This window comes from Canis aureus, chromosome 4, assembly GCF_053574225.1.
Source record: "Canis aureus isolate CA01 chromosome 4, VMU_Caureus_v.1.0, whole genome shotgun sequence".
NCBI lineage: Eukaryota > Metazoa > Chordata > Mammalia > Carnivora > Canidae > Canis > Canis aureus.
In genome coordinates, this window is record NC_135614.1 from 81122091 (window position 1) to 81149182 (window position 27092).

At 33.8% G+C, this 27092-nt stretch overlaps 1 protein-coding gene across 3 annotated transcripts in view; it reads left to right on the plus strand.

Moving 5' to 3' along the window:
• Nucleotides 1-27092, plus strand: part of CDH9 (cadherin 9) — a 131902-nt gene that overhangs the window by 86314 nt on the left and 18496 nt on the right. For 2 of the 3 annotated variants that reach the window (XM_077896357.1, XM_077896358.1), the window contains exons 3-7: nucleotides 10162-10456; nucleotides 18001-18120; nucleotides 18738-18905; nucleotides 20952-21139; nucleotides 22074-22327. In XM_077896357.1, coding sequence (XP_077752483.1) covers nucleotides 10162-10456; nucleotides 18001-18120; nucleotides 18738-18905; nucleotides 20952-21139; nucleotides 22074-22327 — 1025 coding nt within the window. Of the gene's footprint in view, nucleotides 1-10161; nucleotides 10457-18000; nucleotides 18121-18737; nucleotides 18906-20951; nucleotides 21140-22073; nucleotides 22328-27092 lie in introns of those variants that run through there. The other variant, XM_077896359.1, reaches the window with a different exon arrangement.

A 27092-nucleotide genomic window follows, 5' to 3' on the forward strand; every position in this document is an offset into this window, starting at 1 on the left:
ACAGTTTTTATGTCTTTAAATTTATTTGTATCATCATATTGCAGACATGACTCATAATCTACATATAATGAAGTACTTGTTTTAGTGGATTCTGATAATCCTCTTCTTACTTGAGGTTTTAGCCCACTAATATGAATGTAATCACTAATATGTTTGTGCTTATATCTATTACTGGTCTTCTTGTTTTACATTTGTTCTAATTATTCTTTGTTTATCTCTTGTTTCCTGCCTTTGTTTATAAAAAAATCTCTCTCTCTGTCTCATCTTTTTTTTTTCCTACTAATTACTGTTCCATTTTATTGATATCCTTACCATTTCAGCTTTATCTCCTTGTATTATTTAGCAGTTGCTCTAAGGATTATAAAAGAATAATAAGGAAAAGGATAATATGCATCCTTAACTTACTGAAGTTGAACTGGAATATGATATCATTACCACATAATGTTAAAACTTTGTAAAAATATAATTCCATTTATATTCCACTTTTCTATTATTGTTATATATTTTATGTTTACTGTGTTATATAAATCTTAAAATATATTGATTTTTTCCAAGATTTATAGAGTTGATTTTCTTTAAGGAATATTTTTAAACAATCTCTTACATTTACTGGCTCTTTTGCCCTTTTGAAGGCTCATTTCTTTCTTTACATCAAGGATTCAATTTAGGATTATTTCCTTTCAATCTAAAGACATTTCTTTAGTATTGCTTAAAGTAAAAGTCTTATTACAGTGAATTCTCTCTGCATTTTTTTCTCTCAAAATATTATTTCTTAATTATTGGAAGTTATTTTTACTGAACGATTCTGGTTTCCTTTATTTCTACATGAAATCAGCTTCTTGTTTTTTTTTTTTTTTTTACCCTAAACTTATAATTATTCCTTTGATTATTTTAAGATTATTGGATTACTCTGGGTTGTCCATAGATACAGATATACAGAACATATTTATATGTCTACTTATATGTATTTCTTATGAGAAATTGGTTTTGCATGATTGCAGAAGCCCCAAAACCTGCAGTTGGCAAGGTAGAGACTCAGGAGAACCAATTATATAGGCTTTATACTGAGTCTGAATGGCTGGAAATGTTGCATTCCAGTTTGATCTGAGTCTAGAGGCAGGAGAAGATCAATGTCCCAGCTCAAACACAGTTGGCCAAAGAAAGCAAATTCACTTTTTCAGCCTTTTTTGTATTTAGGTTTTCAGTGGATTGGCTGATTCATACCCACAGTGGAAGAGCAATCTGCTTTGCCTGACCCATTGATTCAAATATTAATCTCATCAAGAAACATTTTCACAGACACACCCAGAATAATGTTTAACCAGGGATCTGGAAACTGTATGGCCCAGTCAATCTAACACATAAAATTAACCATGATAAGTCCACTCCTTCTTAACCTGGCACCCATAAACATTTCCTTAAACCATGCGTAATCTCAAATAAAGACAATCATGAGGTCATAATTCTGCCTAACAGGATACAACTATTCTGCATACAACTGAAATTGTGCTAACCCCTTCCCCAGAAGAGGTAAGGTCCTTTAATGATGGATATTCTTCTCCTTGATATCCTGTGAGTTAAATACAATAATTTAAGATTAATAATACTTAAATACTATAAAGTTTATGTATCTTATGTTATATGATAAGGGAAAAAGAGAGGGATAAAAAGATATTTGCTTTGTTTACACATGAACATGCTCATGACAAAGAGTCATTTCTATCACTAAACACATGATCATATTTGTAATTATTTACCTCCACTACACATTCTATTTTCCCTTTACCTTCAGCAAGCATCTAATCTGGTTGTGGTTCTTTACCCATTAGGCAACTCAAACCTTCATTCCTGAAGGGTCTGGACGACTTTTATGGACTGGGTTGTTGTAGTTTTTCACTCATCTGAATCACATGGCATATTAATACTAAGAGACACTCTAAGGGATTCCAAGCATACTCTTCCTTGCCTCCATTTCACCTGTATACTCAATCACCTTAGGCAATATAGAAACTCTCCTGTTTGCCTATTAATTTAGAAGAGTGAGGAATCCAACAATCTCAGTTTACAGCTTAATGAAATTACCGTTGTGTCTCCTGATGGAAACATTCTTTCCTGTAGAACTAAGAATTCTAGGCCACCTAACATAAGGCCTCAGGAACAGGGAGCAAGTTATGCTGGTGTGTCACTAGGGGTAATAGTGAGAGAAACCTCTCCCATTTCCACTTCTTAATTCTTGGACCTGTGAATCCTGAAATAGCACCATTTATTGGATGCTGATTCAGAGCATATGAAGCCTTCAAAAGAAACTCACCCCACTCCTACAACGTATCAGCACCTAGCTGCCGTTGTAACGGAGTCTTCAAAAGGTCATTCCATCATTCTGTCAAATCAGCTGCTGCAGGATGGTGTGGATCATGGTAAGACCAGTGAATTTCATGTTTTTACTTATTGTCACACTTGTTTTGTTGTGAAGCGATTTCCTTTATCAGAACTAACGCTGTGCAGAATGGCGTGATGATGGATAAGGCATTCTGTAAGTCTATCGATGGTAATTTTGGCAGAATCACAGTCCAGGGATGGCAAACTTATATCCAGAGTAAGCATCTATTTTAGGTATAATATAAAAAAAAAACAAAATAAAAACATTGTCCCTTCCAGGATGGAAGCAGTTCAGTGTAATGGACCAGCCACCAGGAAGCTAGACGATCACCTGAGGGAATGATACCATATTGGAAGCTAAATGTTGGTTTTTACTGCTGGTACATTGGGCATGCAGCAGTGACTATATCGCCAGATAGTCCTTAGTGAGTGAATGTCCATGTTGCTGAGCCTTTGCATAACTTCCATTCCTGTCACCATGGCCACTTTGTTCATGAACCCATTAGGAAATGTCAGGATTGGCTAGGAAAAGAGGCTGACCGGGAGACACATAACAAGTCATCCCATCCACTTGATTAAGATTCCAATCTGTTGAGGTCACCCATTGGTGAACATTCACATGGGATGTAAATACTTTCATGTTTTTTGCACATTTGAAGAGGTGTGCCCAGATCCCTCTTTCCCAAATGGCTTTGTCAACAATTTTCCAATAACGTTTCTTTCAAGTTCTGGGACATCCAGCCAAACCATTAGTGACAGCTCATGAATTGGTATATAATCACAAATCTGGCCATTTTTCTTTCCAAATAAGTGAACAACCAGGTGCACTGATTGAAGTTCTGACCACTGAGAGGTTTATTCTTCACCATTGCCCTTCAAAAATGTCCCAGAAAGGGACTGTAGTGCTACAGCTGTTCACTTTTCTTTGAGGCCTGAGTATCATGCAGAATTATCTGTAAACCAGGCTCAGACTTTTCCTTTTGTGTCAACCAATTGGAAGAACTCCTCATGAGGCCATAAGTACAGGCTGGGAAGGAGAAGGCAGTGTAACGTGAGTGGCGACCAGAGGCATTTGGGCCACTTTTTCCTGTAACTTAACTTACACTTTCAGGACATGTGCAGACCTGATGGCATCTGTATTACTGCCATTTGATGATGGAGTGCTGGTGTACATACTCAACTTTATGGCTTGTTGGATCAGTTAACATGCAGTTCGTGACTGGTAGCACAGGCTTCATGGTAAGTTGGTGGCTCATGGTTAAATATCCAGTTTCTAAGGCCCAGTAGCAGACCAAAGCTCTTTCTCAAAAGGAGATTGTATCCACAGAGGATAGCAGGTCTCCATCCCGGAATCCTAAGGGTCTGCACTGCTGATCACCTATAAGAGCCTGTCAAAGGCTCAGAGCATCATCTCCATCTGCCACTGACACTTCAAGCACTATTGCATCTGCTAAATTTTATGGCCCAAGTGGTGGAATAGTGCCTACCGCAGGCCAGACATATTGCAGAGGCTTCTCAAGTCCTGGGTCTCACTCAAAACTAGCAGCTTTTCAGGTGTTTCCGTAAATGGATGGAAATAACATATCCAAACGAAAGATATGCTACCTCAAGAATCCAAAGAGGACCACTATATATTGTGCCTCTTTTTTGATTGTAGGATGGGACAGATGTAAAATTTATCTTTTACAACAGGATGGGTTTAGGATCCACTGGGCCCCCTAGACACACCTCAGGTAAAATTCCAGTCAATCACCTGACCTCCACATACCTCTACCCTGGTTGGCAAATCACACTGAGGTTTTTGGTCTCCTGGAATCAATGAGAATTCAGAGCTAGTGTCCACTAATCCTCGAATGTCTGATTATTTCCTACCTCCTCCCCTTACTGTGCACAATTACTTTGGCCAAAGGCATAGGTCCATTTGGGGAAGATTGGGAAAAAGACTAACAGTATGAATATTTGGGCATGTACAGGGAATGTTCTCAAGGGGGGCTTCAACATTACCTTCATTCAAAGGATCTGGGTCAGCAAACTGGCTCAAGTCTGGGAATGAACTGAGGAGTCCTGACTCTCTGTATTATGGCTCAAGTTAGTCTTTTGTTTTCTTGACCTTAAACTTTTCTGCTTTTACAGATCAAATGAGAATTTAGTAGACTGCTTATCTATTGCCCTTCAAGGAACACCATGATCAACTAGCCAACGTCCTAGGTCTGAGTGAGTCAGACTATCCTGACCACTGCTTTGACTCTGCTGTCCTTTATGGTAATCCTGCTACCTTCCTTTGGGCAGTTGAGTGCTTCTACTTGGCCCCAGCCACTCTGGGATCCAATTACTCCCACTGCATTTAGGTACCCCAATTCAGTGATTGCAGTTTCCGTGGTAAGCTGTAGCCTACAGAGAGGAGTGATCCCAAAGCTCTTAAATGACGCTGAGCTCCCACACAAATTTATTTCTCCTAGTAGTGGTGAAAGGTTTATCCTCTGGACCCTTTCAGTGTGGGTATGTATGTCTTAAACAGACATAATTTAAAATTTTTAGCTTATTTTGCATATACATATTTACTTTTTTCAAATTTCTTAAAAACAAATAAACAGGGGCCCCACCGGGTGGCTCAGTGGTTGAGCGTCTGCTTTTGGCTCAGGTTGTGATCCCAGGGTCCTGGGAAGGAGTTCCTCATCATGTCTCTCATGAATAAATTAAAAAAATAAATAAATGTAGCTGGCAAAACTATGATACAGTTGATACCATACAAAAATGATCTGTTGAAAAATAATAGCATTTCAAAACTCTATCTAGGTTTTATTGTGCTACCAGGGTTTTATTCAAATTTAGAAGAGAGGCAAGTAAGCTACTTCCAGGGAGGAAAGACTACTTGGTACATTGAGATCTAAAGAAAATAACTATATTTGGTTTCTCATATTTCTTCAGGAATTTTATGTGGCCTTTGTTCTATAATAGATGAACAATATTCATAAGATTTCTACTTTATTTTGTTTTCATCGATCCTATGAAATTGTTGAGTTTTGGATTCATGTTTGTTATTTATATTTAGGTTATAGTATAATAGGTTTTACTATTGATTTCTATCAACTCTAAATGTATAATTTAAAATTAATAGTATATATGATAAAAAAAAAATCCAATATTTTAAGATAGTATTTTTTCCCTTAGCTTGCACCAGAAAATAAGTATTGTGAGTTTTTATTCTTTCAAATGAAATTGTGGATTTAAAGACACTGCTTTAAAATATGTATTTTTATGTAAGATAATTCTTTTAATATGGCATTTTAAATGACCAGAATAAAGCGTGTATATAAAATATCATGGCAGGAATTAGAATAGGTAGGACAAAGTTATAAATCTAAATTATAATGATTTCAATATATGAATGACTAAAATAATATTTTGTTGCAAATATTTTATTTTTCAATTAAAATTCAGTATTTTCAGACAATAAGCTTCTTTTGAAAATCTTGTAAAATCCAATATATTCACATAATGTATTTATTCTGAAAATCTGTAACTATTTTAATTTCTCTCTGGACCTCATATTCAATCCCAGTGGCAAAATTTTAATTTTGAATTTTCCTTGAAATTTTTAAAATCAAATATAAAAATCATTCAGAGAAAAGTGTAGTGATTATGGTTACCATATTGGCTAAATATTCTTCTAGACTTCAAAATACTTTAAATAAGGAGAGAAAGCTTGAAAAGTGAATGGTTTCCATAGGAATTTGCATCTCAGTAAAATATAAAAACATACCTCCCACACATACCACTGGTTGCGCCTATATAACCTGCAGGGAGAAGGAAGATCTCTTCCGGCTCCAGCAACAACACACTCTTCACCACTCGCAGCCAATGAGAAACTGCCACATCTCAAAGTCTTGCTCTTCCTCAATGAACTTTGGTTTAAAACAAATTTCCTCCATTTTCCCCCTCAAACTTAATAAAAGCTAACTTTCCCTTTGTCTCCTCAGATGTGCCTATGGCTTGCCATAGTTTGTTTGCCCTGAATTAGAGTTCTTCTGCTATTCCCAAATACATTCATTTTGCTAATAAAATAACTGGCTTTTTAAAGCATATTATAATTATGCTAAATACATGGAAAACTGATGAGGAAGGATATAGAGAAAATTAAAAATAATTTTGTTATGTGTATGTATGTAAAATTTCTATTGACTTTTTTTTTCCCAAGTTTTTATTTAAATTCGAGTTAGTTGACATATAGTTTAAAATTAGTTTCAGGTTTAAAACTTATCAATTCAACATTTACATACAGCACCAGATGCTTATCACAACAAACACCCTCCTTAATACTCACCACCTATTTTACCCTATCCTCCCCTCTGGTGACCATCAATTAGTTCTTTATAGTTAAAGAGTCTGTTTCTTGGCTTTCCTCTCCCCCCCCCCCCCCGCCCCACTGTATTCTTTTGTTTTATTCCTTAAATTCCACATATGAGTCAGGCTGACTTATACTGCTTAGCATAAATACTCCTTAGCTCCATCCCACATTGTTGCAAATGACAAGATTTCATTCTTTTTTTGTGGCTGAATAATATTCCATCACACACACATGTGCGCACATGTACACACACCCCACATCATCTGTATCCATTCAGCAGTCAATGGACTTTAGGTTCCTCCCATAATTTTGGTATTGGTGATGACACTGCTATAAACATTGGGGTGCATGTGCCCCTTCAAATCAGTATTTTTGTATCCTTTGGGTAAATACCTAGTAGTGGAATTGGCAGATCATAGTTAGTTTTATTTTTAACTTTTTGAGGGACCTCCATACTGTTTTCCACAGTGGCTGTGCCACTTTACATTGTCATCAACAGTGCGAGAGTTTTCCCCTTTCTTCACATCCTCCCCAACACCTGTTGTTTCCTGTTGTTGATTTTATCCATTCTGACAGGTGTGAGGTGATATTTCACTGTCACTTTGTATTTCCCTGATGGTGAGTGAGGTTAAGCATCTTTTCATGTGTCTATTAGCCATCTGGATGTCATCTTTTGGAAAATGTCTATTCATGTCTTCTGCCTATTTTCAAATTGGATTATTTGGTTTTGGGGTGTTGAGTTTTATAAGTTCTTTATGTATTTTTGATATTAACCCTTTATCAGATATGACATTTGCAAATATCTTTTCTCCCATTCCAAAGGTTGCCTTTTAGTTTTATTCTTTCCTTCACTGTGCAGAAGCTTTTTAGTTTGATGAAGTCCCAATAGTTTACTTTTACTTTTGTTTCCCTTGCCTCAGGAGATCTATTTAGCAAATAAGTTCCTTTGGCCAGTGTCATAAGAGTTACTGTCTGTGACCTCCTCTAAGATTTTTATGGTTTTAGAGTTTTCACCCATTTCAAATTTAGTTTTGTCTAAGAAAGTGGTCCAGTGTAATTATTTTGCATATTGTTGTCCAATTATCTCAACACCATTTTTTGGAGACTCTTTTCCCATTGAATATCTTTTACCACTTAGTTGAAGATTAATTGGACCATGTAGTTGTGGGTTCATTTCTGGTTTTTCTATTCTCTTCCATTGATCTATGTGTTTATTTTTGTGCCAGTACCATACCATTCTGACTACTACAGCTTTGTAATAAATAAAGCTTGAAGTCTGGAATTGTGATGCCTCCAGCTCTCCTTTTCTTTTCCAGGGTGCTTCAGCTATTTGGGGTCTTCTGTGGTTCTATACAGAGTTTAGAATTGTTTGCTTAAGGTCTGTGAAAAATGTTGTTGGTATTTTGATAACATTAGATGTGTAGATTGCTTTGGGTAGTATAGTCATGTTAACAGAATTTGTTCTTCTAATCCATGATCATGGAATGTCTTTCTATTTTTATGTCATCTTCAATGAAATCCTAGCAATTTAAAAGAAAAATAAAGCTTTCTCTTTTAGATTGACATCTTAGTGAGCTCAGTAAACAATTTCACCAAATGTGATGAATATCATGATAGGGCACTGAAATGTGCTTTTTAATTACATAACTGGCATATCCATTCTAATCTAGAGACTCAGAGAAATCATCCTTATTTTAAATGAGTTATGATAAATATTTAGTTAAGATACAATGCAGAGAAGGGAAGGATGTTAAAGGGTAAGAGAAAAATACACAAACATGAAATATGAAATTAGAACAGGCCCTCTGGAAATGAAGAAAATAGAACAAGGCAAAACAATACTATCGGTCTGTACAGAATGATAATAAAGTGGGTAAAGGTGACAGAGATATATCTGGAGACAAGGACGAGATTACAGAAAATGCATAAGTAAAGTGATAGAGTCCAAACAATTAGAACAATAATAAAAATAAAGACTATTTTTAAAAGAATACTATTTCCTTTTAATAGAATAGCTTTAGATTAAACACACACATAATTTGCCCAATGTAACACAAATTTGCATGAGACTAACCCAATTGTAAGAATTTATATTCATGTTTCTGTTGCACTGTACCTTGCTGAAGATCTTTAAGCTAAGAAATAACATGACCATACTTTTGATATAGAAAAATCACTTTCTATAGAATGGAAAATTGTTTGGAGTAGAGCGATAGGGGAGACAGAGGTCAGTTAGGAAATTACTACAGTGGTCCGGAAAAGTTCTGATGGAGGACAAAACCAGGGTGATAGCCATAGAGATGGAGACATATGGATGAGTGAAGAGATTTCAGAGAAGAAAAGACTGTATATGATTAGTTTAGCATTGGGATTAAAAGTAAAGAGGAATAAAATATGAATCCCAACTTTGTTATTTTGGCTAACATAAAAAATAGAAACATTATTTAAATAGTCAAATAATTCAAAGCTGGAAGGGGACACCAAAAAAATAGGTGGAGCCAGGATGTAATGGGAGTATATGCGGAAGACAACATGGGAGGAATAGGCTAGTTAAGGCTCAAGTTTCAGAATAGTGTTGGATTGAAAAAAATGTTAAGATTTTTTCCAATTGTTACATTTCTATGAATAGATGATCTATTTGTTTGTTTTATACTCCTTGGACAGCCTCATACATTAAGTAGTTTATTTTTAAGATGGTTATATATCAAAAGAAGAAAGGCAACTTATGAAAAAATATTTATATGACCAATGGAAAAGCCTTATGTTTTTTTATATCACTTGGATTTTATATAAGCCCAGAAAATATGTCAATCTCAAAAGAGAGAGAGAGAGAGAGAGAACATCACGGTTGAGAGTGTACTTTCCCAAAGTCATATAGAGAAGAATTTTTGAAGTTAAAACTAAAATTAAAATTCTCTCTCTCTGTTTGGTCTCTCTGAAGACAGAGCCTCTGAATATACAAACAATATCATACTGAAGGGATGTAAAATCAGTTTATAATTATGGAATATATCATAAACTTATCATCAAAAGTTCAAAATGTCTTATATCATCTCTTTGAGTTGAATGATATTAAAATGTAATCAGGAGTATGTCAATATTTTACACCCAAATTAGATTTATTGATCTTTTTTTTATTTGTTAATGTGCTACAGGTTTAAATCTTTGAATCATTCAAAACTGTGTTTCAAAAAATATATTCATTTTTATCTTACTTTAAATATAGTCCCTTATATGTAAATATAATTATTTAAAGTTTTGGAGAATGATAAAGCTGAAATGTTTAGTATTCTTACAGTGAAAATTAAGATAGCTGTTATAACCATTGTTTCCGTGATGTTATGTGGAGACGAATTGATATGTGCCAAAATTATTTTTTTTCTGTAATAGCAATGCATGTATTTATAGAACTTCTCTTTTTTGCCTTTCTGAAGCTTCACACTGACCAAGATAAAGGAGATGGAAATTTAAAATACATATTAACAGGAGATGGAGCTGGCAGTCTATTCGTTATAGATGAAAATACAGGAGATATTCATGCTGCAAAGAAATTAGACAGAGAAGAAAAATCCCTATACATTCTTCGTGCCAAGGCTATAGACAGAAAGACCGGGCGGCAGGTGGAACCTGAATCTGAATTTATTATTAAAATCCATGATATCAATGACAATGAACCAAAATTCACAAAAGACTTATACACTGCCAGTGTTCCTGAAATGTCTGGAGTCGGTAGGTATATGCTAATCCATGTAAACTAACATTTTTATTTGTTTGCTTGCTAAGATAATTATTACGGGCATACAGTTACCATATGTGGCCCCTTTCAAGATAAGAACTATAACTGAAAACTACTATTTAGTCTTAACTATCTCACTTCTAATTATTTTCAATTTTATATATTTTAATGAATCCTACTATGTTGTAACTTATACTTAAAATGATATCTAAGTATGTGATCTAAAAATATGATTACTGAGAACAGTTATTCCATTGCATTTCAATCAACATCTTCACCTCTACTCAACTGCTATTCAAATGGCAGTCAAGCTGAATGTATTTTCGCCTGAAACAGAAAAGACATATCAGAGAGTGTCAGCAGTTTTGCACAGTTTTGGACAGTTTTGTTTGCATTATTTTGCATAACAACTAATGCTTGCATTTGACAAATTTCTTTTGATCATCTCATTTGATCACTGAAACAACTTCACGTGGAGGCATGGGAAATAGAACTTTAAATCCTCATTCTGTTAATTAGAAACCCAGGATTCTGAAAGATTAAGCAACTGAAATAAGATCAAATAACCTGGTACCATAATAACAATATTCCAAGTCTTTTAATGCTATTTTAGCTGTGTTTCACTCCCGAATAATAGTTTATTATGCAAACAGAAAATAATTGTTTCACTTTTAAGGCTGCTCACAATTTTAAATACCATCTGTTATAATGCAATTTTTTATCTGTATGTGTAAGTTAAGATTTGTTAATGAGATAAGAGCTATTATTAAATAAAACATATTTAAAAAAAGTGATATAAACTTACTGTAATATCTAAAATATACAACTAATTTTCAAAGTTTCATACTAAATTAGTTGAGTATTATTTCAAAGTCACTTTTCGGTGATTAACTTTGAAATTCTTACAATCAATACATGCTTCAGTCTAAAACGATTTCTTTCCAAGGAAAAACAAACTTCTATCCATCTTTACCGACTGAATGATATAAAATGTTTCTTGGGATCCCTGGGTGGTGCAGCGGTTTGGCGCCTGCCTTTGGCCCAGGGCGCGATCCTGGAGATTCGGGATCGAATCCCACATCGGGCTCCCGGTGCATGGAGCCTGCTTCTCCCTCTGACTGTGTCTCTGCCTCTCTCTCTCTCTGTGACTATCATAAATAAATAAAAATTAAAAAAAAAAAATGTTTCTTAACTATGTGTGTCATCTAGCCAGAAGAACCAAGGTTTGTAAAGAAGTTATTTCTTCTCACCTCAATTGAAATCTCATACCTCTGAGAAAAGTGCAGTTCTACTGCCTTTTCAGGTATCCATTCCAATGATATGAAAGGAGGTTAGCAAATTAGACAGGAGTGCTATGAAACCAGAAAGCCTAGGATGAAATATGAATGGTTGTGTTTTCTTTAACATTTTAAAATATCTGCTGGCCCAGTGTAGTCTCGTGGAAAGTACTTGATTGGTCCATATACAATGACTAGCGGGCTAATGTAGATAAACATCATGATCTCCTACAGGCGTATTATTGAGTTAAAGATACATCTAAAATTATGCTCTCCATTTCAACTTCCTATTGATGAGTATTCTAAAGTAGTTTTGAAAAAAAAAAAAGTAGTTTGGTTTTTTGGGTAACACACTTTAACCTTTATAAAATATTACTGTTTATCCTGCATGTATGTTATTTTGCCAGATAAAAAAAAATAAATTATTTACTTATTTATTGGAGAGAGAGGAGGAGAGAGAGTGTGAGCAGGGGGAGAGGCAGAGGGGGAAGGAGAAGATGATGGAAAGAACCCTAAGCAGACCCTGCACTGGGGTTGGGCTTGATCTCACAACTCTGAGATCATGACCTGAGCCAAAACCAAGAGTCAGATGCTTAACTGACTAAGCCACTCAGGTGCCCCTATTTTTCCAGATATTTTGACAGTTAATAATAAAAAAAATTCATTTATCCTTCTGGAAATAGTTTGATCTACAGGAATAAAGTGTGTAATTTGGACAACAGATATTTGAATATGACACATTTTGATAATAACTGATTTATATTTGAATAACTCTAAAAATTTTCAAATTACCTCATTTTAAAAACCAGAATATTTATCTATCAGAGACTACTGATATTGAAACTCAACTAACCTATATTTCCCCATATTATTATGTGCTGTTTAATGGAATATTATCTCTCTACTCTGTGTATTCCTATTGTCTACCTAATTCCTTTTTTTTTTTTCCTTTTGAGAGATAGAGTGAGTGAGAGGGAGAGCACGTGAGTAGGGGCAGAAAGAGAGAGAGAAGCAGACTCTTCTGCTGAGCAGGGAGCCCCATGTGGGACTCAATCCCAGGACCCTGGGATCATGACCTGAGCCAAAGACAGATGCTCAACCGACTGAGCCACTCAGGCACCCCCAACTACCTAATTCAAATATATTCTATATCACTGTTTTATTAATATTTATTAAGTATATAATAAGAGCAGGTCTAGAATAAGCACTTGAATATTTTATTAAAAAAATACTTCACTTGTTTAATACCCATAATAAAATACAGAATATATAAGTTTATACATGGAAGAAGGCTTGCAGATTATGTTGTCAAAAAAGCCCTTCCCTGTAAGACAATCTATATTTCATTTATATATATTTTAAATTGTGGGCAGTACAATTTCTGATTATAGCAGAACTTAATTAAAAATTCAAATCATTGTCAATTGCATTGCCTCTGTGCCTACAATTCCAACAAAACTGAAAACAAACAAACAAACAAACCACAACAACCACCATATAGCAGGTAGCTATATTTCTCTGGTTGTAGCTTTTCATATTAATATAAGAAGATTTTAAAACTACAGTTACATCTTGGGACACCTGGGGAGACTAGTTTGTTAAGTGTTGACTCTTGGTTGTGGCCCAGGTCAGAACCTCAGGGTCCTGGGATGGAGCCCTGTGACTGGCTCTGCATTTAGCTCGGAGTCTGCTCATAATTTTTTTTTTTTCTCTCTCTCTCTTTCTCAAATAAATAAATAAATAAATAAATAAATAAATAAAATCTTTAAAAAAATTACACTACAGGTAAATCTTTATCTTATTTATGGATGATATTTATTATTAATACTAAGCTTGATATCACTGCATTAATTTCTTCATATTTGGCCCACAGGTAGACTTTAATATATGTGTGACTATTTTTAAATATAAATGTAGATATTATACACACACACACACACACAGAAGACATCACATTATACCTTTTCTAATAAATAAGTAAAAAAAGCCCCAAAGAGTTAGCCCCCAAACACACAATTTGTTACTATACTATTTGCAAAAAGAAAAAAAAAATAAAAGCAGAGAAAGCTGTATAATTTTAATGCCTTAGTATTTCCCCCACTGTAAGATAGTTATGCTTATTATGCAAAACATAATTTGAAAAACTTCTAATTTTGTTACATTCTTAGTAACTTTTCAAAAGTAGCATTTTTCTTATTTTATTCTTTAATTCAAATGCCCTTCTCAACAAAGTTAAATCCAAATAAGAGGAAGGGGAAGGACTGCAATGTACCTTAAGATTTTAGATCTATTAATATATAAATTAATAGTTAATGCTTTTTATATTTTGAAATTATATTGTCTTTTGTTGTAATTAAGGGAAAATTAATATTAACTCAGAATAATTTTGTAGATGTGATTGTCACTATTTTTACCTATACAAATAATCAATTGCAAAGAAATACTAAAGGATGATACTTAAGAACTTTTTCAGGCTGTGTGTAATCTCTATACTAAGAGTTAAAGCCCATACATAGACAAAAAATAAATAATAATAAATAATAAATAATAATAGACTGCTTTTATAAATTATTTAATTCTAATATTAGTTTCATTATATTAGTGATTTTTACTTAAACCAGAGCTTAAAAAAAGAAAAAGAAAAAGAAAAAGAAAGAACTACTATTATTGACTTTGGAGGTAAATAGAGTCATAAAATAAAATGAAATTTCTTTATTAGTATCCTACCCTTCTCCTCAATAATATCCTTCAGTGCTCTCCTCCATACTGTCACCTTTTTCAGTTTATTTTTGCCCTAATTGTCTCTTCTTTTTCTCTCTCACCAACTCCTTTCCTTGCTTTAGCCCCCTGCCTCTGATTCTTTCTGTCAAAACCATATGCCATATTCCACAGTGTTTCTCAGAATCACACACTTCTCTCCCTTTCAAAAGTTAAAATCAAATGACTCCAATTGTTGAAATCTGAAGTGCATTAGCATCTTTTCATCAGAACACATCATCTGGATAATGTATAAGGATATATAATGAAGGAAAATGGAATGCAGTGATTTTATGGCAGATCCCAATTTTTATTTTTTTGCATTTTTTGTGATCATTATACTTTGATTAAAGATTATCTGTCTCCTATCTATATTTGCATGCATTCATCTTCATCCAGGCAAAATCCCACTGTGTGTATTTGTAGGGTTTGATGCATACCTTCTCCTGGACTGGGTATTTCCCCCAACTGGTCTCTCAAACTCTTATCCAGTTCCCCTCCCATACCATCTATCTCCTCAAGAAGAAATTCTTCTGTAGTTTTCACAGATCACACATTTAACTCACCCAAGGAATCATTTATGACTCATTCCAAGCCTTTTCTTGGTTCACTGCCTGTGGATTCAATAATGTGTTTCATAAAAGCCATGATGCCCTGACGAGCCATGGATTGAAGTGTTGAGAATGGTGCTTCTTTCCTCAGACGGGCTCAGTTGAATTCCATCTCTCTCACCTACTAGATGTGTGGCCATGACCAACCTCTCCATGTCTCAAGGCCTTCATCTTATGCTTATCACAAGAATAATCATATAAATTAAGGGCTATTTGCCAAGCCTATCTTAAGCATTCTGTAAATGTTCATTCCCATTATGACTTTCTGCTAGAACTCTGCTGGGCTTCAAAGATAAAATGTTGAATAAAACCAGACTTAGCCCCCGCCTTTGGAGAGTTTACATCACACAGGACAAAGGGACAAAGTCTACAAATAATAAATATGATAAATTTATCATTCAGACTTCACTAAATTTAATTTTTCAATCTTTGTTTAATACAGAAGTAAAATATTTATTTCAAAGTATGTGAGAACAAATGAAAATTATAAATTATTTCAGAAAATTCTCAGGGATATAAAAATCAAAATCTTTTAATCCATCTTTATGAACACATAATTATAAAATAAGTACAATAAACATAGAAACTACTTTCTAATTTTTTTAAAAGATTTTATTTATTTATTCATGAGAGACACACACACAGAGAGAGAGAGAGAGAAAGGCAGAGACACAGCTAGAGAGAGAAGCAGGCCCCATGCAGGGAGCCTGACGTGAGACTCGATCCCGGGTCCCCAGGATCAGGCCCTGGGCTGAAGGCAGCGCTAAACCACTGAGCCACCCAGGCTGCCCAGAAACTACTTTCTAATTTTATTACTAAATAAAATTAACTGTGCAATAAATCATTACATTTATTAAAAAAATACAACTATCCATTCCCTTAAGTTCAACACAGTAGTTTTCATTCTACTCTTATAAATGTCATAATAATATGCTGTCAGTGTTCATCAGTGTTAAAAAGCATTCCTAATCATTACCACGATTCTAAGAAAAGGGATAGTACTTTATATGAGTGCTTATAACATTTTAGTCACATTACAAGATTGATTTTTTATTCTTTAGATTAAACTATTTGCCTTTTTTGGGTCAAGTGTTTTGAATATGTTCAAAGATCACATACCCACAATAAAAAGCAAACAACAGAAAACAAATTTAACGACAAAATATATTATTAAAAATGTCAAAAGGTAAGGAAGAGTATTTTTACCTCTTTTCACTATGAAATGACACCCACAGTAAAAGAAAAATGAAAACATAGCAAAATACATGTCATGGAATTGATGAATTAACTACTTGCATTTAGCATATTGATTACACTGAATAATTCATATTTCAAATAACCCTCAAGTATGAAAATAATTCTTATTCTAACTAATATATGTTCACATAGGTTTGCATAAAAAATTCAGTATAAATCAGAAAACCATTTTAGTTGAACTTCTAAACATTATTGTGGGGAGGTGGAGAGCACTTTATTTTCTCTGCATTGGTCTGGCTGGGACGTGAGTGGGTGTTTTTAAATGACAAAGGAGAAAACCTGGGATCCTCCTAGTGAGTCACAGGGTGACCTCTCACAGGACTACCCATTCTGTGGCCTCAAGAGGGAGAGCTCAACTTCTCTTATTTAATTTTGAAAAAACAAAGAAGCATGCTGCTAAATTCATGCTTTAGTATTCAGATACATTGATAGGAAATGAGCTGTTAATCTAATCGGAGTGTACAATTAATTAATTTTTAGAATTTGCATAAGCATATACATGCAAATTTTGAAGAACTTTCACTACAAGTCTATGAGACAAGTTCTGAGGATGTAACCTACTTGGGGTGTTAAAGTAGGTGACAGGGCCCAGATGGACCTTGTGCTGTCCTAAGTAATTTTAAACTTTATGTAAGAAGCAGAAGTAAATTTTGGAAAATCATATGTAGTGTACTAGAAAACGTCATACCAACTCATGTTGCCCAAGGGATCCATAGTAGGTGTTAGTTAATAGTAGTTTTACAACCATGCTTTGAATCTTTAGAGTGATTAGTGAAATATCAGAAAAGCCCACTAAGATATTTCATGATGCTAAGCTCCTGAAATTTGCAACTTTAAAATCTATTTATCTTTTAAAGATCATAATTTGTGATAAAATAAAAAGAAAATGGTTCAAGTCTTATAAAATAAAATTAAACCGAGAGTCGTGTATAATTCAGTATTGCATGTGACAGAACTATATACTTTCTCAACTTTGTGGGGAAATATTTACTGGTTAATTATGTGCAGCAAATAATAGGAGGCATAGCAATAATCATGTGATTTTGTTAACTACGATTTAAAAGGAGACATTGATGCTTAATAATCATTTATATCTCACCCAGATACAACATTACAGGTCAATTTTATGTTTTTGTTTTTTATAAAAACAGGGTCCACCTGTTTTTTTTTTTTTATTCTATTTACAATGTACAACTAATCTACCAGAGTAAAAAAAAAGCAGCCCAGGTGTTACCAATACTGGTTTTATCTTTGGATACACATTCCCAGTTAGCAATAAACACATTAATTGAAAATTGCATGTGCACTGTATCCAGAGAAAAATTGTTCTTTACAATATTTTTGATCAAATAAAAGGGCAGTGTATTTGTCTCGGTATGTTAATTTTTGTGATAAAACAAGTTGCTCACTTTTTTTTTCAGATAGCTCAAACCATAAAATTGAAGTATGTTTAAATTAAAAAAAAAGAATGAAAAAGAAAAGGGGTGTCCATTTTTTTTGAAGCAGTGTCATTTAAACAAATTTCTTTAAACATATACCGTTGTCTAACACACCACATGAACAGCAGTAATTTTTCAGAAAGTTTTCAAAGTTAGAAGTATTTAAGCATCTGTGTTTGGGTGGGGACTCGTGTAGGTACATCTGTTATACAAGTGACTGCGACAGATGCAGATGACGCCAACTACGGAAACAGTGCCAAAGTGGTCTACAGCATATTGCAAGGACAGCCCTATTTTTCAGTGGATCCAGAATCAGGTAATAACATTTAAGACTTGCTGCTCTCTTTCTCAAGATGTAATACATCTGAATGCACAAATATAGATTTTTCTATATTTTAACAGCTATCCAGCATCAAGGTTCCACTTGTCCTCTATAGTTATTCCATGGAAATAAAAGCAAATTGCATAGTATTTAAATAGATTACTTGAACTGTTGTTATCTTTTGGGACTATTACTTATTGAGTCTAAATTTATGACACAGAATACAAAATTTCAGAGATTTAGCACTTCACGTGTCAGGAAATACTCAAAACCTAAAGAATGTGGCAATCATCGAAATCAAGTAAGCTTGTTAATCTGAAGATTTTTGAATGAAGTTAATGTTTTTTTTAATCAAAAAGATAATTAATTTTTTTAATAATTAAATTGATTTAGCAAAACTCATCCCCTGTACAATAGCCAGTGGAAAAATTCTTTCTGTTCTGTCCATTACAATTTAATGTTTATGGATCATTAAACTAAACACTAAATGTTTAGGTTCACCAACTTTTTATCTGTTTGTTATGATGAACTTCTGTAAAATAGATCTTGCATAGGTTAATCTTAAAACTCAGTGATTAAATTGTAAAATATTTGTCTACTTTTTCTAAAAGGCATAATAAAAACTGCACTACCAGACATGAGCAGAGAAAATAGAGAGCAGTACCAAGTGGTTATACAAGCCAAAGACATGGGCGGCCAGATGGGAGGCCTTTCTGGAACCACCACAGTAAACATCACTCTGACGGATGTCAACAACAATCCTCCTCGATTTCCCCAGAGTAAGGAAGATTTTATTTACCTCATGTCCAAAGCCTCCTCCAACACACAACAAACAGAGGCTAATATTTGTACTAATATTTTCACTATTAGTTTATGAATAAAAGCAAATCCACAGCCTGTCGCCCCGACAAACATCACAATTTCCACAAATTGATTTCCCAATATTTGCTATGATCATCTCACTCTTTTTCTTCTCTCTTTCATGGTTCACGGTGTGGACTCTCAATTCTGACTGCCTGGTTTCAAATCCATGTCTGTCACTTGTCTGACCTTAGTTATCTGGTCTGTATCTAAGAATAAGACTCTCTTATTTAACTGGTTCTAAAACACACTCGATGTTTTGAAGTCTCTGAAATCAGATACTGTATCAAAATCCGTGCAAGTTGGGTTTCACTGATAGCATTTGTTTTTCCTAATGGCCTGTAGAGTTATAGTATATCTTAGTTCTGATGGCATCTGAGATGTGTTAAAGTTTGCTAGTATCTGTTACCTCCTGGTAAAGATTAAATCACTCACTAACCTTGTAGTCATCCCCATCTTAGGCCTGTATGTTAAACGATGGATGTTTTGCATGCCATGAGTTACTACAAAAATGGATTCCAATCCTTTGCTGCAAATGTTTCCTTTTTGCAGTGAATAAATATATAAAGGGCCCTATTTTGAAATGTTCAATTAAGAGGTCTCAAAATTAAATTTATGATATTGAATCCAATACATAGAGCATTTGCCAAACTAGTCAAATTTAAAATATTTGATGATTCAATTTTGGGTGGTTGACAGATGCATCTGATAAATGTTTTTAAAAAGTTTGCTGAGAATATGAATAACAAGCCTAATTAGCATAAATCTAAACTTTGCATTCAGTTTCCTTAAATATAAACTGAAAGAGTATGACTTGAATTCTCAAATGATCTGCCACTCTTTAATTCCATGATCTATTATAGTCTTAGCTAAAAAGTTTTTAACTATTATAACAGTAATAAAAATGTTTAAGAACTAGTCACGGAGAAAACATATTAAAGACATAGTTTCATGTAATTCTCATTAAAAACAAAACAAAACTATGAGTTAATTCCTGTCATTATCACCTTATTCTTATAATGTAGAAATCAAGGGTTAGAGAATTTAACTTGCACAGTGATGAGAATCCCAATCCAGGCAGCTGGATATAGAAGTCCTTCATAATCACCAAGCAAATTGGAAAGAATATAGACTTTGAAGTCAGAGAGACTTATGCACCCTGCATTTCTCAATTTTATAGGATGATTTCCTTGAGCCCTGTCCCTGAAGATCATGTACCTACCTTAGTCTTATGAAGACTAATGTTAGAATTAAATTAATTAATAATATAGAGGGCCTTTGGCCTTAAACAGAGTTCAGCACATATTAAATGTTTAAAAACACTCCTAACTTTCATTAACTTGTTGTAACTTTTTCCTATTGTCTCTTGAATAGTCACAAACTGAAATCCTTTCAAGGGGAGCACAATGCAATATAATGACTGGCTGGAACTGTAGGAAATAGAAACATTCATATTCCACTTACAGGCGTTAATTAACAAGCAAGAAGGGAAGAAAGAAAAGAAAGAAGGGAAGGAAGAGAAAGTTCCTGTGTATGGATTTATTTTTCTATCTCTGACTTAGGATATAAGAATAAATCCATATCTTTGAAATAATTTAAAATAGGTAAAAATGTATAATGACATTATTGAAAGCTCCAGACACGCAGTAAATAATCACCTTTCTTGCCCTCCTGAGTAAAAGTTCTAGATTCTAATATCATGTCTACCATCTATTATCTAAATAACCTTGGAACATTCGCTTAATCTTCCTGGAATTTATAATTCCAAAATGAGAGTGTTCTGCCTTTATAAATTATTTTTCCAACTTAATAAATCTATAATTTTTGACAGCTTCCAATTACAATCCAATATGATGAAAAACTCTCCCAATTTAAAATTGATTTATTGAAGTAACAAAGGCAGAGGAAGCGAAAGATTGTTATCTAAAGATGAATTGTCAAAACAGCTCTGATTTAATTTTCAGGTACGTATCAATTTCATTCTCCCGAGTCTGTACCTCTTGGAACCCATCTTGGAAGGATAAAAGCCAATGACCCCGATGTGGGGGAAAATGCTGAGATGGAATACAGCATTGCTGAAGGAGATGGAGCAGACATGTTTGATGTCATCACTGACAAGAATACACAGGAAGGGATTATAACTGTCAAACAGGTTTCTTTACGCTGTCTTCATTTCTTCATTGAGCACCTCTAGTTTATTTTTGCTTTTCAGTTGAGGGAAGAAAAGCCAAGGGGTTATTATTCCCCATCCTTTACACACTGTCCAGCCTTCACAGAAGTGGGTACAGTTGCGGTTTCATCTCAAATAAGTTAACCATCTTCACCACTGACACTTACAAAAAGTGATACAAATCCTTACCTGCTTGTGCTAAGAGTAGACAAACTAGGATTCGATAGCCTCAAAAGTACTTGTTTTATATCTTCTCAGGCCAAAAAGGTAGGCATGCAGCCATAACTTTATTTCAAGACATTTAAATTAGTCTCTTCAAGTAGATGAAACCTGAAGATGCTGCATGTTTGTACGTTGGATTTCTTGATTTTTAATGCAGTGTGGGAGAAAATTATGAAACTTTACATACTATAATCTAGCTAAATATGGATTATGTTCTGCTTTCCTGATTCTTGTTTTCATTCACATCTTGCTTTCCATAGTGTTCAGATTAATGAAAAATGTTTTTTTATTCTTTTTAAAATTACCAGTTTTAGAAATGTTGGGCCTAAGAAAGCAACTTATATGCGTAGTTTTAGCGAAATCTTTACTTTATTCTATATTTTCTTTGATTTTAACTTTGTATAAGTTTAATAATAATAAATAATCTATATATCCATTAGATAATACATTTGCCTGTGACCATCAAAATGTGAAATTCATTACTAAGTGGGAATCAATTTTAATGTCCATACCATTATACCCAGTTACCCTCTATGAATAATTTATAATTTATTTGATATACCTAAAAGGAATAATTGGGAAAGTTTTTCAACCACAACGACGGTACCATTAACAGAGTTGGTTGTTAAATTTTAATCTTGTCTTCCATTGTCCTGCCTGGTATATTATACTAATTTTTCTTATTTAACTTCAGAATTTAGATTTTGAAAACAAAATGCTATACACTTTAAGAGTGGATGCAAGTAACACTCACCCTGACCCACGATTCTTACACCTGGGACCTTTCAAAGACACAGCCGTGGTCAAAATATCTGTGGAAGATGTCGATGAGCCTCCTGTGTTCAGTAAACTTTTTTACCTGATAGAAGTAGATGAAGATGTGAAGGAGGGCAGCATCATTGGACAGGTTACAGCATATGACCCAGATGCCATGAACAATTTAATAAAGTAAGTAGTTCACGAAACTTTACATTTGCAGAAAGATGATCGTCTTCTCACTATTTACAAGCATGTGTGAAAAACCTTACATAGTTCTATGTATGATCAAGTATAGTAATAAGTATAATCAAGTATAGTAATAAGACTTCCATAGCAGAAACCCTTAGCTGGACCGCCTTCTACGTGATCTCAATATGTCATTGCATTTGACTCATCACTTTACAAGGTAGGTCCTATTATATTATACCTGTCTGCGGATGATAAGATTAAGGCACGGAGCGTTTAAATAACTTGCCAATTAGTGAGTGGCAGAGCTGGATTTGAGAATCAGGCCATCTGGCTTCAGAGTCTGCGATCTTAATCCTTTAAAGACTGTGAAATCTTATCTCACCGTCGTTCTTGGAGAAATCATGGTTCAAATAATAAGTGATCTAAACCAATAAGTTAGAAAAAAATTGTTCTAGAAATACTATTAAGAGGTAATTTGAAAATGTTGAAATACTTTTTATTCATTTTTACATTATTTTTTCAACTTTTTCTTTAAAGTGTTACCGTACAGTGTAATACTGCTTTTTCCTTTTAAAATAGTCACTCGGCACACCATCTATCAAAATTCGGGGGAAAACACAGTATGTCAGTTATATTCTAATAATAGCAGAGACTTAGTAATGGCATTTGAGAATGACAACGTATTTAAATTAACGTGGTATTTGGAAGTTTGGTGTAACACTTTGCCGAAGTTTGAATATTGTATTAGCCCTTTCAAAGCTTTCAAATATGCCAGAACCTTAAGTGATGGCTACACGTGGATCTTAAGGGGAATGCAAATATGGTTGTGACATAAGTGAATGGGTAGGATGGGTGGAGAAAGATGGGTAGCCATGTCCAACTGTGGCCCTAACTCCATGACATGAGACTGTCACACATTTTGCCTATCCTTTCTTCTGTAAAATAATTGTTACCATTTATTGAGCAATTGCTATAAACCAGAGAGTCTAAAGAGATTTATATGTATTAGCTCAGTTAAGCCTCACCACAACTTTATTAGGCAGGTACAATTGTTGTCACCCAAATTTTATAGAAGACTAGGGGATCCCTGGGTGGCTCAGCGGTTTAGCGCCTGCCTTGGGCCCAGGGCGTGATCCTGGAGTCCTGGGATTGAGTCCCGCATCGGGCTCCCTGCATGGAGCCTGCTTCTCCCTCTGCCTGTCTATCTCTCTCTCTCTCTCTCTCTCTCTCTCTCATGAATAAATAATAAAACCTTAAAAAAATTATAGAAGAATAAATTGAGATGCAAAGACTTTAAAGGACACAGTACAGATAATTAGCAGACTAAAGACCCAAACTATTGTTGATCTGAATGCACAGCCAGTTCTTGAGCAAACATATCCTGCCTTCCTAATGACCTGTTTACTAATTAGAGATAATTAATATAATATTCCTCATTTGTAGGCTAATTTGATTGATTTCAGTTACACAAGGCAGATTCCTCAGAGACAAAATTATGCAAAGGGCGAAATATGGCTTTTGTCCCTTGTATTTAGTCTAGTTTCCCTTCATTTTCCCATTGCCCACAATAGGGAATTTCATAAGCTCCAAATATAGACATGTTAGCTTAGAAAATTACAGCCTTTTTACTCTTCCTTTATAACAAATGTATTGAGGTTACTAACCAACAATAAACTGTACAACTTAACTTGTATGATAAACTTTTGTGTATTCCTACACCCACTAAAACATCATCAAAATCAAGATAATGAACATATATATATCTTACCCCAAAAATTTGCTCATATACCTTTTTAATACCTCCCTCCCCAACTACCTAACACCCGCCACCTCCCGCCACCACCTCCCCACCCCCTGCCGCACAATCTCCAGGCCAACACTGATCAGGTTTCTGTCAATACAGATCAGATGAGGTTGGGCTTTCTTGAATTCATACAAATGCAGTCATACAGCGTTTGTTCTCTTTTGTCTAACTTGTTTCACTAAGAGTAACTCAGTGAGTTACTTAATATTGAGATTTTTCAATGTTGTTACGTGCATTAATAGTTTACCTCTCCAGTCGATGAAAAGTATTTCAACAGACAGAAATACCACGATTTGCTTATTTGTTCACTTATCCGTTGACATTGTGAGTTGTTTCAAATACTTGGATATTGTGATACCTTTAAACACATTTGTGTATAAGTATGTACACAAACTTTGTGCATCAGAATTTGTTATAGTTTTTATATATACACTTTGTGTGTATACACACACACACACACTTTTATATGTTTTCACTTTTCTTGAGTAAATACCTAGAAGAGTTATGACTGGACTATAAGGTAGATATGTGTTTAATGCTTAAGAAATTACCGTATTTTTTAAAGTGGCTATACAATTTCACATTTTTAACAGCATTTATGATGGATCCAATTTCTCTACAACCTCACCAATACTTGGCACAGTCAGCTTTTTTTTTTTTTTAACTGTAGCCATTCTGATAAGTGTGTAAGAGTATCCTTCTTGCCCCTAGGGCCAACGATATTGAGCACTTTTTCATGTGCTTAATGTGCCACCCATACCTGTTCTTTGATGAAGTGTTTAGACAATATTTGCTTAGATTTTACTGTGTTATCTCTTTATTATTAATTTGGAGATACACAACACACACACACACACACACACTCACATCACACAGAAGATACAAGCCCTTTATGACTTGTGATTTACAAATCATTTCTCCTACTTAATGGCTTGTATGTACATTCCCATAACATGACCTTCAAAAGGCAAAGGGTTTCAAGTTTGATGAAATCTAATTTATTAACTTTTAAATTTGTAGATTGAGCTTTTAGTGACTTATATTGAAAACATCTTCCTGGTCCCAAAATTCTTATTCTATGTTTTCTTCTAGAAGATTTATTGTTTTTAGTATTATATTTACATCTATGATTCATTTTAAGTTATTTTTTATATTGTGTAAGGTATGGATCAATGGCTTTTTGGTAGATGGAACTCTGATTTTCCAACATCACAAGTTGCAAATACTATTCTTGTCACTGAATGGCCTTCATACCATTGTCAAAATTCAATTGTCCACGTATATATGTATCCAACACTGGACTCTCCCTTCTATTCCAGTTATGTATTTATCCATGTTCACAAAATCACAATTTTCTGTACTTTTATAAAAAATCTTGAAATTAAATACTATTTGTCATTTAATTTTTTTTCTCTCCTAAATTTGCTTGGTAATTCTAGGCCGTTTGTATTTTCAAATGTCAACTGCTACAAAAGAGTCTGTTAGAATTTTGATTTGAATTGTTTTGTGTGTAGATTAATATAAACAGAATTGAGAACATCATAATGATACTGAATCTATTAACCCAAAATAATGTATTCTTCTTTGCTTTTATAGGGATATTTTTCAGCTGTGTTTTCAGGTATTTATGTCTACAAAAAAACATCTTTTACATTTCTTTTTATTGCTTTATTGCACTGCAAGAACCTCCAAAACAATGTTAAAAAGAAGAAATAAGAGCAGAAATCCTTGACTTCTTTCTTGTATTATGATGAAATCATATAGTCTTTCATCGTTTAGTTTTATGCCATCTGCAGGGAAAATTTTGTTCTATTCCTTTTGTTTTGAGCATTTTTATCAGGCATAGAGTTTGGATTTTGCCAAATGGTATTTTCTATGTCTATTGAAATGGCCATATAGTAAAGCGATGATTTTTTAAATTTATTTTTCAAGTACTGAACAAGCTCTGCACTATTGGGATAAATACCACCTAGTCACATTATGCTATAATTATTATATAAAATTCAATTTAGAAAAGTTGAAAAATAAATTTGCACCTATTTTTATTGGGACATTATTTTACAGTTTTGTTTTCATGTAATGTCTGTTTGCATTTGGTATCATGATAAAACTGTCTCATAGAATGTAGTCAGAAGTATAAGATCCTCTTTTAATTTTTTGGAAGAGTTTGCGTAGAATTGACATTTTTCCTTAAATGTTTGGTAGAATTTAAAAGCAAGGGACTGTATAATCTTTTTTATATGAATTATAATCACAAATTTTATTTCCTTAATAGTTGTAAGGCTCTTCAGATTTTCTTAATTCTTGCATGAGTTGTTTGGCTTTTTTTTTTTTCTTTTTTTTCATCTTTCAGGGAGTTTTTGAATTTTATAAAAGTTGAAAAAAGTTGTTCATAATATTTATATTGTCCGTTAGATACTCTAGTAGTGATAGCCACCGATGATATTGTTAATTTGTATCTAGTGTCTTTTCTTCTTGACCAGTGTAACTAGACTTTTTTAGTTGATTGATCTTCTCAAAGAACGGACGAGTCTCATTGATTTTTTTGAATTGTTTTTCTTTTGTTTTTTCTTTCTTTCTTTCTTTTGCTCTGATCTTCATTCCTTTTTTCTGCTTAAATCAAGTTTCATTTGCTCTTCTTGTCTATGTCCTTGAATCAGAAGCTGAGGTCATTGATTCGAGACGTACTATTATTCTCATATGTGTATTTTAGTGATAAATAAATTTCCCTCTAGGTACATCTTTAGATGTGTTGTTGCTTTTTCTACCAATACAGTAAAAATTTTATGTTGTCTTTATTTTTCTCTTCATACCTTGCAAGTTGTTCCTTAGGATGCTTCTAAATTGTGTCACTAGTTGAAAGCAATCACATTATGATGTACCTTTCTATAAATATGCTTCATTTATTTTTACTTGATGTTTGTAATGCTTTCTGAATATATGACTTTATAGCTTTCCTCA